The 13,698-nt window shown below is 27.9% G+C and overlaps 2 protein-coding genes across 2 annotated transcripts in view; one reads left to right on the top strand and one right to left on the bottom strand.

Annotated features, from left to right (window-relative positions):
- Nucleotides 1-13,698, top strand: part of LOC107171054 (protein amalgam-like) — a 344,978-nt gene that overhangs the window by 140,918 nt on the left and 190,362 nt on the right. The gene's annotated exons all lie outside the window — the stretch shown is intronic.
- LOC107167925 (cytochrome P450 6B4-like) overlaps nt 1-13,698 on the bottom strand; it is a 65,006-nt gene that overhangs the window by 21,067 nt on the left and 30,241 nt on the right. Inside the window, exon 3 of the mRNA XM_015517145.2 lies at nt 8,926-9,147. Coding sequence (XP_015372631.2) covers nt 8,926-9,147 — 222 coding nt within the window. The remainder of the gene's footprint in view (nt 1-8,925; nt 9,148-13,698) is intronic.

Here is a 13,698-nt window from a genome sequence, read left to right as displayed (position 1 = left end):
CAATTAGTAACGAACTAACGACTACCTCCAATTTCATATAATATAGTATATGCTTATATAGACTTATGACGATGTATTTAATATTGAACATTAAAAACACGAAATCGACAACACTTATTGATGAGTTCAGAGGAAATATCGGCGTTTGTAGAGTCGGATTGTGGAACGACAAAACGTGGAAAAGAATCGCCGCAAACGTTGCAGGAGTTGTGACAGCGTGAGAACGCATGTGGACGGTGTCAACCGTGACAGACATAACTGACGAGAGAGAGTATTTTGATGGTGGTGCTTAATATTGATAATAAACTATTATTATCTATATAAGTGCCTGCATAACATGATTTGATAATAACATTAATACGATATAACCAACGCGATTATACAGAGATCCAATATTGATAGGTAATGTTATTTCACGGTACAAGAAACAATACCTATACTGTATAATATAGCTATAACACATAAAATATATTTTATTTATTTACATTATTTAATTTTAATAAGTACAAGGTTATTATTCAAGTCGGTAAATAATATGTTATTAATTATTCAGTTTAATTATAATTGTATAATATAGATAACATACAAATACAATGTCGTTTAACTGGTACTTATTTTCTACATACCTACAATTAATATTATATGTTAAGACGTTTCATTTATATTTTTTTAGATTTCAATAAACGACTAGTTTTGATAATCGAATGGAGTAATTGCAATAATTTCCGTTTTATAAGTGTCATTTTTATATCTTTTATCTTTCATCATACCTACCTTTTTTATTACCTTTTAACAAATTTTACTTTTATCTCGAAGGTTTCACATGAAAGTAATTTAATCACTTATTTTTTTTTTTTTTAATATCATCTCGATTTGATCTTATATAAGCGACTATTGAGTTTTTTCTATTTTTATTTAATCTTATGTTTCAACTTTCAATTTAAGAGAGGTATTACCTATGTTATACGATATATAATCGCATTTTATACCAAAGTTTTCTACTTCTTTACCATTCCATTTCTCTCAGATTTAATTATGTACAACTTATATATTTTTTTATGATCTGTCCTCCAACGATTTTAAATCTATGTATACTTCTTCAGTCAATAGAGCTGTTTTGAATTATCTTAATAAACGCTTTTTTAATTTCATTGCTGTTTATACAGATGGATCATTCTCTCCTCTTTCCACTGACTATGCATTCTACTACATTCCTGACCTGCAAATCTCTTTTACTTTCCACCTACGTCTTCTTCCTTCATAGTTGAGTGATATGCCATCAGTCCATCACTGAAGCCTTAAAATTAATTCTAAATTTTTCCCTCAACAATTTTATATTGCCTCAAATTCTATGTTGTGTCTCCAAGCCTTAAATTCAAACATGTTTAACTCTCATATATCTCCAATTATCCTTCGCATTAAGTCTCTTATTTTTACCTTAAATCAATTAAATTATAACATCCACTTTCTTTGGGTTCCCAGTCATACAGGCATACACGGTAATGAAGTTGCAGACCACCTGGCCACCTGGCTAAATCTTCATCCAATCTTATGTTTCCTTTTTCTTCTCAACTCTGACATTCGGACTTCACCCCTCTGATAAAACAATACTCCACCAACATGTGGCTCTCTCTCTCTGGAATTATCTACCTGTGGGCTTCGGCTCAATATATAGAATTATTACACCTAATATCCTTATAAAAAAACCTGTTTTAATAAATTACACTTACATAGACCTTAAATTATACAATTCAATTGCTACACCTAGGACATCATCTTCTACCTAGCCACTTATTTAAACTTGGTTTAAATGATTTTACATTCTATACACTTCACCTAAACTTTACCTGTGACTTATCCCATATTTTATATGACTGCCCGGACCTACAACAGGCCAAATGCCTAATTTTAATTAACGCACTAAACTCTCTTAAAATCTCTTTTAATATCTACTCCATAATCAACACAAAATCCACAACTGCCATTAAAATTTTAATTTATTTTATATTGGATGCGCTGTATCACATTAAGTAAAAATATTTAAGTAATGAGTGGAAGGTGAATAGCACAGAGTTATAATATTTAACTACATTTTTATTTAGATATATTAATAAATTTCATCATAATATCATACTGGTTAATTTATTTACTTTTCATCACTTTTCATCACTCTTCATTTAATCTTTATATTTTCTACTCGTTATAATATTCACCAGTGACAGTCTATATTTGAGAACAATATGATATTTACCTTAATATATTATACATAACGTATTGTTATATAATTTATAAACTTAACACATAATATAGCCATAGGCTTAACACTTTTCCATTACTTTTATTACAATTCAATTACCAGAATATTCGTATTAATTTAAGAGATAAAAAACCCCGAATTATATTCACGTTATTTATTTAATTTTGATAATATGTGTTTTTATTGAAAAAATTAGTTTAGAAATCTGAACTAAAAATGTATTAATACGTCTTAACATAATATAATATATCCAAACTATCCTTAGAAATATAGTATGATTTCTTCGGTTCATTAGTTCGGAATAATTTTTTTGGAATATATCTATTTAGATATCATTTTATATTTTTTTTTATCAATGTCAGTAATACTTTTACTCAATAACTTAAAATATACAAAATATACTCAGAAGAACCAGTTCCGTGATTTTTTTTTTTAATAATATTTTTAATAATTTATTATTGTAGTTTTATAATATCAGTTAATAACTGCGATTTTGTTTTAAATTTTTATTCAAAAAAATATATTATTATGTAAATGTATATTTTAAAACTTAAAATTATAAGTTATGACGTTTTTTTAGACTACACGTAGTTTGCTACTCAAAATCTAAAATACACTCTTATTCAAAGTTGTGGAATAATTACATTTTCTATTAACTTGAATTTGAACTTATATATATATGCTTATATATTAAACAAATAATTATTCTTGAAGAACATTGTTACTTAATATACTTAAAGTTTTCAAACAGAGAAACAAAAATAAAGTATAAATTATTTGGAAATAATTAACGTCTTATTTTCGTTGTATGCATTTTTATTTATATCATTAATTAATATAATAAAAGTTTATTGAAATTCTTGACTAATGTTTGCATTATTTATTTTTTTTGTTTACTAAATGTTCAATAAATGTGTACCGTTTAAAACCAATAAAATATCGAGTGTTCATAAAAAATGTAAACATAAGATAGTTACTATAGTATACTTTGTGTGATAGTTCAGAAAGAATTTAGGCATTCACATTTCACGTATACAAAATCTAGGTACATAAATATTTCATACTATAAAATTAATAATGTTAGCCAGTTGATACGTTTTAGTACAATATACTACATATCAAAGCAAAAAAAGAATTACGGTGTTCATGGAAAAAATACACTTTTAACTAGATTGATATATTATAATGTAGTTCTGAATTCTTGTTGAGTAATTATTTTTAAATTACAGTGCTAATATCCAAACTTTTATGACAATTGCATACTAGCTATTTTTCAGTCACATAATATTGAGATTGATATACTAGCTACAAACGTCGATCTATGAGCATACTTTAACTAACTATTTTGAAAGTACCTATCTGTATTTTGTTAAAATTTAGATTTTTCATTAATAAAGATATTATTATTAAATGTTAATAATTATCTTTATTTATATCCTAATTTAAGGCTAATTAGACTTTTAATTTATTTTTAGTGATTGGATTAGGGTTACTAATCATTTGGATTACTATACTATAATATAATATGAGTAACTGATGTATATGGTCGTATACTATATAATATGGTTAATGATACGACCACGGTATATATTATAATACCTAGGTACTATGTAAATGTTTAATTTTATTAAAACATGTTCAGACAATGTACATAAAATGAACAGAGTTTGTTTCAGTGTCGTACATTAAGATTTGAGATGGAGCCAGATAAAACAGAGACGGATATGAATCAAAAAATAAAAATCGTATTTATCGCTTGCGGGAGGACAAAAGAATAGTTGGCCAATAGCAATAACGTTTGAAATACATATACATTCTTGTCGACAGAAACATTATGTTTGGAATAAAAAAAAAAATAATGAAAAATAATTTTTTTCAAAAGAATCCACTTAATAAATTACATTATAGTATAAAAGTTTTAAATCGATACTCACTTGATAGACCTTAGCCATTTATACATAAAGATTAGTGTTTTGTTTAAAATATACATACGTATTTGCGTAGAAAAAAAATCATAAAATTAATTATTATTATTTTTAATTATCTGTGCATACCTATCCATATGTATTTATAATATATTTTATTGATAAATCGTTTTCATTCACTAATGTGCTTGTAAAATCTGATTATGTTTAGTATTGTATTTGTATAAGTTATCAACCTATAGGATATTAAATATGTGTTTAGATAAACCCAGACTGTTTAAAACATAAAATTAGTTTTATTTTAATTTTATAGTTAATTACCGTAACATGAAATGAATAAGTAGAAATTAAAGTAGAAAACCTTTAGTAATACGATATCAAAAGAGATAAAATATAATGTTTTTGACAAAGGAACGAGACAAATGTAAAAAAAAAAAAAAATAATCAAATACAGAAATATAACGTTTAGTTACAAAATCCAAGAGAAATAAAATTTGTTTGAATAAAAATATAAAATACGTATTTAGACTTCAAAAGACTGTCGAGTCGTTAACATACAATTCGAATATTCCGTTTTTAACAGCTAGTCTACTTTTACTTCACGTTCAGCGTTTAAAATGGAATAATGAACTCTCATAATTTTATCATTTTTGTATTTTTTTTTTTTCTGTTTTTTTATGAAGTTTCAAAAATATAATTATAAATTCTATACAATAAGAACTTATAAAATATATGAAATAAAGTATTAAAAACGCGACTTAAACCAAAATATGTGTTTTTATATAGCACGGTAATAATATTTCCGAGTGAACAAAAACACTGTATTCCAATACAATATTGAATGCAAATATCAGAATAACAAATATTCATAACCACAATGCTATCTATATAGGTATAACAAATACTTCTTATGAAGCTTTTACTAACATACCAGCAATAGGTGTAACAACGATATTTCACCATTCACTATTGTACTTGCATAATATAAATGTAATTAAAAATCATCGAGTGAGCTGCAGTGCGGCGTATACCCATTGCGTTTTGCTATTGTTATTTATTGTAAAGGGTCTCCACTCTCTATACTATGTGTATAATATTTTAAACATATATGGGATACATAATATCACAAAACACGATACAGTATTATTTTATTATATTTAAAGTTGTTGTGCTTTAGAATATACGTTTTATGATAGACGACGATACCATTAAATCGATACGTATAAGTATTCAAATAGAAAACACAAAAAAAATGGTAATTGAATAACGTAGTTATACTCGCATACCGAAAGTTCGAGAAAAAAATAAAAATGTTAAGGCAAAAAATAATATATATTATTTCATTAAAATAATAAAGTAGAAATAATTGTATAAAGGATAATTTATTTATCACGTCCAAACAAATGTATATTTTTTTTCTTACGTAATTTTTAGTCATTATAAGAAACATTATTTAGATTATTTTTTTTACCACCAACTTTTTATACATTATTTAGTATTCACCTTTATAAAATATTATCATAAAATAAAATAAAATTATAATGATAAAGAATGATAAAAATATAATTTTTTTTTTATTAGAAAGATGTTGTTTTTTAACTACTTAAAATCATGTTAAAATGTATTTTTTTTTAATTAAATACTTTTTTAGATAATAAAATTCTTACTAGTAGTGTCGTTTAACGGGTCACCTGGAATATCACAGGTACAGATAGTGGTCCTGAATAAAAATAAAAGTAATAGCAGATAAAATTCTGTAAACTCTCGATAATTCGAAATTGCAGGTAATAGGTACTTATGAACAATTTTGAGTTACCGAGAGTGTGAATTGCTGAATGGTTTGAAATAAATATGTACAATTAATATAATTTATTGTAAAAATGTACACACAAGTTTAAGGTATTAACAATAAAGTCGAGATAAATATATTATTTTGATAAATACACTATGAATGATTATTTTTTCCCAAAATTTTACTACGAATTACTGAGTGTTCCTAAATGCATTACTTATATGCTAATTATAGTGAGATTTTTATGGGAACGAACAATTGCTTCGAATTACCGAAAGTTTCGAATAATCATAGGTTTGAACTATCGAGAGTGGACTGTAGTTTGATTGACCCTTGCAATTTAAACGGCTTTGCAACTCATTAAAGTTACACAATTCAATGACATTTCCGTGTTTAATAAAATCATAGCAGAAGGTCTCAAATGTATACTCTGTTATTTTACCCACTCATCCAATTAAAAGGGAATTTATATTGAACGACCGGGAATACGTGTTCGTTTCCACCGGATGTAGGTACATATATTATTTTAACAACTATTTATGTATGTTTGTAGCCAATAGGTACCGCATATCATGCACATTTCTTTACGCAGAACTTTAAATTTTCACAGCAGATTAAGCAAAAATATCTGTGACGATATCGTACAAGTGACATTATTCAGTTTTTATCAGATACCGAATACCTATTTTCTGGGCATATTATCTGCTGTGTACATTTGCACTGTGTATAAAATATTATTGTGTGTGGGCAAGACTTGTATCGTAGATCTCTGGCATGAGTGTTGTGGGCCTCTAGAGGTCTGCCCGGTCTGCGAGTAGCTTATAATGTTGTTTGACAATTCTGACGTGTCTCTTACGGATCGATGCAGTTAGCAGTTAACATAGAATAATAATATGACTACCCTAAAACACAATAAGGATTACGATACCTGCATCGTGATATAATATTTAAATGCTTATATTATTATTATGACGGCTGTGTGACCGTACGATAAATAATATAATATTTGTTTGACATGACCTAATTATTATATAAGATAAACATTATATTATATTTTTATATCTTCTATTTGGTATGATTCGCAGTCGAACACATTAGGTTACCTAAGTTAACGTGATAGCAATATTAATATTTTTCAAAATGCGTTCACACGTTATTATATAGGTTTCTGAGTTTTCATAATCTGATAAACGTGACGGCGTGCACTTAACAAAATCAAACGAGAGGTTTTTATATTATAAAAGGAATAGATAGGTAAGAGGGAGAAAAAAATAAAGATAAAACATATCTCAACTATCTAACGCATCAAAGCGTTTTTAAATTTTCTGTGCTATATTTATAACCGTCTCAACTCGACTGAACCTAATAATATTTTCTTTTTTTTAACACTTTTTTATGCACTTGCCTCCATAATAATAATTATATCACACTCGTATTATACAACTAATAGTGCTGCGCATCCAAATTTAATTACACACAAAATCAATTCAAATTTATTTGGTAAGTGTTCGTTTATTTAATTTGCCAGTAAAATTTTGAGTACCTATAAAATACTAATTTAACATATTAAATTGAAATGATTGGTCAAAAACAAAACGCGATTGCATTAAAATACTTATTGTATTTAAAAAATGTATATAAGACCTTTAGAATTTTAAACAATTTTATATTTTACAGTAAGCTTATTATTACAGCATTAAAACTAAAGGTTCATATATAAAAATCCACAACACAATATTATTTATATATGGTCACAGATATATTTATAACGGAAATTAATAAATGAACACAGTGCTCAAATTGATCGGTAACGACAGGGGAGAAATACCCCTTTTCTTGGAGTATACTATTGGGTATCCTTTAAATTTTTTCCTAATCAAGGTTAATATTTAGGCACCTGCATACGTGTTTCTTTTTTTACTTTATCGGTTTCCTTAAAATTTGAAAGTAGTGTATTTCAATTAGCAATACTCTAATCATACATTTTATAGTACCTAATTATGCATATAAACATTGTTATAAAAGCACATATTCATCATCATAAAACAAGCTGTATTCGTACAGGCATATGCGTAGCCAGGAGGCCACTGCATACCCTAAAACCATAGATTAAGTACACAAACAGTGCTATTTTGGTAGATGGCAGTGTATTTTGTAATGAACAATAATTTAAAATTTTGAAAAAGTTTTCTTCTGTTAACCTTAGACAATTGTGGTATAATAATCAGTAATCAGTAATCTGGTCCCTAATTTGGCTATCTCTCTAAAATTAAAGACTATGATGGCTCAAGGACACGGCTCAACAGTCTTCTACTCATAATTATAGAACGAGAACTTTCAATAAATGTTGAAGCTGATACTGTTATTGATAATTTAAAAAATAAGGTAATGGTTCTGTAAAATATTAAGTCAATGGTTCAAATATAGTTCATTATGTAATAGTTGGTAATGTATTAGTATTATTATTATAAATAATAGAATATCGTACATAGTAACTTGTTTTTTTCTTATAAATAATGATACCATTATACATTAATTGAGTTTCCTTACGATTGTGAATCTTAAATCTCAATAGAAACCTTAATTATTTGACTTGTATGGTTGTATTTAAAAAAATTGATTATTAGATCTGTGTAAGTCTATCGAGTTAAAAAAAAAAAAAAACAATATTGAGTTGAATTTTGTAAGTGAAGGATAATTTCGAGTTAGTGAGTTTGTAATATCATTATATATTAGGCGAAACCCCCTCATGACCTCTTGTATTGACAGACTTCTTGCATACCCTGAAAAGAAAAATCAGTCTACGCCTATGCTATAGGTATAACAATAATACTAATAATAGTGTTATATTTTAATCAATTTTGTGGCCTCTTTGGCATAATCAAATATTTAAAATACAATACAGCTCAGTGGCGCAACCAGACATTTTTCCATAAAATTATCCTTCTTACCTTTTAACACGTTTTCCAAGTATGGTAACCGATCCAATTGGTCAATTGTGACTTGTTTCTGATGCTCACTCAGCACACTATTCAAGTGCTCTCTGAGATGATTTTGGATATTTTTGTCACAAGCTAACTCGTACAATGCACCCGTTACTAGTGCCGCAGTCTGTTCTATACTGCCCGTCACGAACTCAAACATATCTAATCTCACTTGTTTGTCGGCAACATCTGCGGGAAAATATAATATAATGTTAGAGTATAATACAACCATCGTGCTTGTATTATAATTTTAGACAGTGAATAGCCTTAAATATACATTATACATTATAAATAGTAATTCATCAAGCATGCTCGCCTTTACGTATTTTATCCTTAAATCATGTAATTATACAAATTTCTAATGTTTTTTTGAAAATGTTTCTGCATCTTAATCGGTTTCTATTAAGCTTTAAGAACTAAAGATAATAATATGGTTTTAAAAAATAAAAACACTATTTGTATAAATGCATAATTATAAGAATAAAATATGCGCTTGCATACTTAATGAAACACCCTATACACGATGTACATTAAGACTCAAAGAGAAATGAGCGAAACAATATCTTCACGACTTTCAGTACAACAGTATATTATCCCTTATTTAGCTCAACAAAAATATCTAGATATCCATTTATGTTTTTTTTCCATTGAGTCTCTATTTACACATAACGAAAAATTGCTAAATGTACCAAAAACATGGTTTTCTGAAACTAAGGGACGTGAGAAAACGTATATACCTGGCAATTGGCCAGACTTACTTTGATGCAGTTTTATAGATGAAAAAGTGTTTGGTCTTCTTGAAGAGATGGAGATTATCAATAATTTCCTTTAAAAAATATATTTTATCAAACTATTAGTCTGATAAAATTATGCAATATACTTTTATATTATTATTATTGATATGACATGTTTATAGGATGAACGAGTCGTATTTTTGGCTTATTCACAAAATATAACCTCAAACCATGATATTATAAATAATAGTTTTTGTCATAACTTGCTAAAATAGTTTAATTCTAGTAAAACTCAAATTAAAAATATTCATAATAATTGAAGCTATTTTCGTGACTTATTGTGGTTAATAAACTTAGAATACTGCATTGTAAATTGTGAATAACTAAATAAATTGTATTTCCTATACATTTCGATCTTATAAAATATTAACTTAAAACTAATTGCACAAAAATAAAACTACCTAACCTAGAGTGATGACTGATATATGTATATAACATAAAGTTTGACAGACATGTGAATATGTTGTGATATAAATATCTATTACCTAGCAAATTTTTTAATATAATGTCGATTTTAAATATTTATTTTTTTAATTGCAGCATCAATAAAAGTCACAAAAATATAAGTACACATATTTTTGAAATTTTGTGTTTGAAAATATAACGACGCACGCAATGAATGAAAGGGAACTCTTTTTCAATTAAAATTTATGACCTTAAAATTATTATGAAGTAAGTATCCAATTCACTAAAATAACAATGGTGCTATCTGTCAAATAAATGTTAAAAATATAATTTCCTGTAAATTTTATAATAGATAAATGATTGCGCTAAACTCGTTTAAACTTATTTTTCAGATTTTTAATTCTTGATCAAGATGGTGTTTGACGATAGCACGCGTGGCTTTAGTGTAACACTGTATTTAGTTGGTATAAAACATTTAATAAAATAATGAATTGGTATAAATTCAAAGGTTGTTTGAGATAATAGGTACCTACACAATTGTGATTACTTATATGTATATATATATATATAATATTAGTCCATAAATAAGCGTACATACTTAACATTTTACAAACTCTAAAACACATACTTCTAATATGCTACGTATTATTATTATTATTAAAATTTTTTTTTTACTTTGACTTATTATTCTACGCCATGAAAAAACCTAATTTGTTTGTCACTAGAAAATATTAGGTACGTTATAACTTAATTTCTATGCTCGACTCATTTACATGTGGCGTGCAGAGGTCTTCCCTCTGTAAACTATTAGACAATAGAAGATTACAGTAAACACTCTGATTAGATGACGTTGTTTAAGTAAATTACAATCCTGAACAAATGATTTCGTTTTATTACACAAATAAAAAAAAACTAAATAGTTATGATTTAAAATATTGTAAAGTATCTATACATATTATGTAACACAAAAATACATAAACAAATAGTATACGTGTTCCGGTGTACCTATACGATGGTCGATGGAAAGCAAACAAGATACAACTTCTTAAAAATAGAGCGATGCCGATTATATGTATGAACCAAAGTCGGGTTGAAGTGATTCTACATCAATAAACAGGGACAGGAATAGAGATGTTCAGTGAACTATAGACCAAAACCAGCAACATATTAATCTGGAACGGATACTGTTATATTGCATGCTATACTCAATAGTAAACCGATTCAGACCAATCTCAAATACAGACAGTGATAAACATCCTTCAGTTTTTATATAGCCAATACATCCTTAAGGACTAAGGTGACCCAGCCAGGGGCTACTACTGAGCCTTCTCACATCCCTTTTGACAAATTACCGTTAAGTTGAAACATAGTTTGAGTTCATACGTGGACGTAACATAAGCAAAAAATAATAATATATTTCACACATAATTTTCAATAATAAAACCATTGAGAAATGTCTTGCTCTTGAAGAAGGCTATTTTTAAATCTGAATTCTATCAGTGACGAACACCAGTTAACACAAAACAAACAGGCGTACCTATCAGGTTTTATCTAAATATTTTATAACGATGATCATTCAAGGAGTTTGTTCTCCAATATAATTTATATGACACCCCAACAAAGACTTCATCGCTGATACATGCCTCCAATTGAATACAACTAGAACCACGGTATTCTAAAGATCCGAAATTTTCAACAGTAGACTGATCAGCTTAAACATAAGATTATAACTAATAGAATCAACGGCACTTGACCAGATATGATTACCGATTACTGGCACCATAAAAACCATACCACCCAACAACTGCAGATTTATACCAATGACAACCAAGGCCAAATGGAATGCAAAAGAGGGTAGCAGATGATAGCCAACAGTTCACTCAAAATTAGCCGGAAATGAGAATGCAATAGACAATTTACTGTTTTCACTATTATTTTTAGGGTAAGTTTTTCAACATGATAAACTACTTTGTGTTCCATTTTTAAGCGTTAAAAATGAAAATTGCAAATAGTATGTAAATTAGAATGTAAAAACCAGAAAACACTAAAAGTGGACACCGATTTCGTTAATTTATACTAAGTTCCAAAGAGATTATAATTTTACCAAGAATAAAAGTAGAAAAGAATAGCAAAGAATACTTAAATAAAATTATTTGTTGATATTTTCGAGACTTGTCTAGGACTACATCACAACTAGTGACAAGTTGTAATATAATATACAAAAAGTTTTCTTCTCCGCCGGGAATAGAATACGGGTCTTTTACTGAGATTCCGAAGAATTATTGCCATAAAAATAAAAAAATTTTGAAAAACTATTTGGAAATTTTAAGGAAGACTTCTCACGTTGTCTACCATAAAAGTATATGGGCGCGAGAGTTGAAATGTTGAGTTGAAACTTTAGAAGCACCTCTACTCGTTGTATTTGAAAAAAAAAGAGTGATTACATACGAAACAAAACAAAACCGTCGTGATACTGGAGTTTGATGGGCCTCTGGGACGGTAATCTGTACATTTGATGCCTACCTTCTGCGACGATAATATCCTTGACGTAGCATTCGAATAGTATTTCGAATTTCGATAAGAGCTTATACTAATAGTTAAATATTTACAATGCTTATCTAAAATTTAATGACTGGAGTAGTGAACTAACGTTTAGCCGGGAATGCGTCGCTTCACCACTTATCTAAAATTTAATATTTATGAATAAATATTATTTATTATTAAAAGCGTCCGCGTAGTATCGAATCGGCATGGACGTGCATGAATTAAAGTAATAATTATCATGCATCAAGAAAAACAAAATTTTCATTTTTCCAACAATACGCATACGTACCAACTACGTTTCCATAGAGAAAATTACTACCGTTTGCTGATAAAAGAATTGCGCTGCATGGCTGCATATCATTAGGCGGGAGAAAATAACGCGCTATTATTTACTATTTCTCGTTGTGATAATTGACATCGCATGCAGTTTAAGTCGTCGTATGTACTTATACGTACGTTTATATATTATTATTGTTTGCGCAACCGACGAACCGTTTCTCGTCCATTTGGGTCACGAACCACAATATTATGTATACCTACATATCGCTAGTAACAATGATATTATATCCGTGCGTGCGTATCAAACGAGTCACTGTGCGCCTGTACTTACGACATACTAGCATACTATTATATTATTACAACTAGACAACTTACTATCTGATGTTAGGGGTGGGGGAGGTGTACGCTTAAAATGTTGCTGTTTGTTATTTTTGTAATTACATTTTACGTCACAATAATATCATAAACCAGTCCCCACGGTCTGTGTATTATACCTAATGGTACACATAATTATTATATTAACAACAATATTATTATTATAATCATAATACATGAAATTTTAACAGAAGAAAATAAATACCTACGGCAATAGTAAAAATATAAGTTATATAAGTACGTTGTAAATAATAATTAATATAGATTTCTATATTTCTGTACATTAACATATTGTATATAAATATTATTTACCTAGCATGCTCACCCACCATTTTTTCCCCTT

Source organism: Diuraphis noxia, unplaced genomic scaffold (genome assembly GCF_037042655.1).
Source record: "Diuraphis noxia isolate RWA-SAM2 unplaced genomic scaffold, SU_Dnox_SAM2 contig0002, whole genome shotgun sequence".
Taxonomy (NCBI): Eukaryota; Metazoa; Arthropoda; class Insecta; order Hemiptera; family Aphididae; genus Diuraphis; species Diuraphis noxia.
This window is presented reverse-complemented; position numbering and strand designations above follow the sequence as displayed.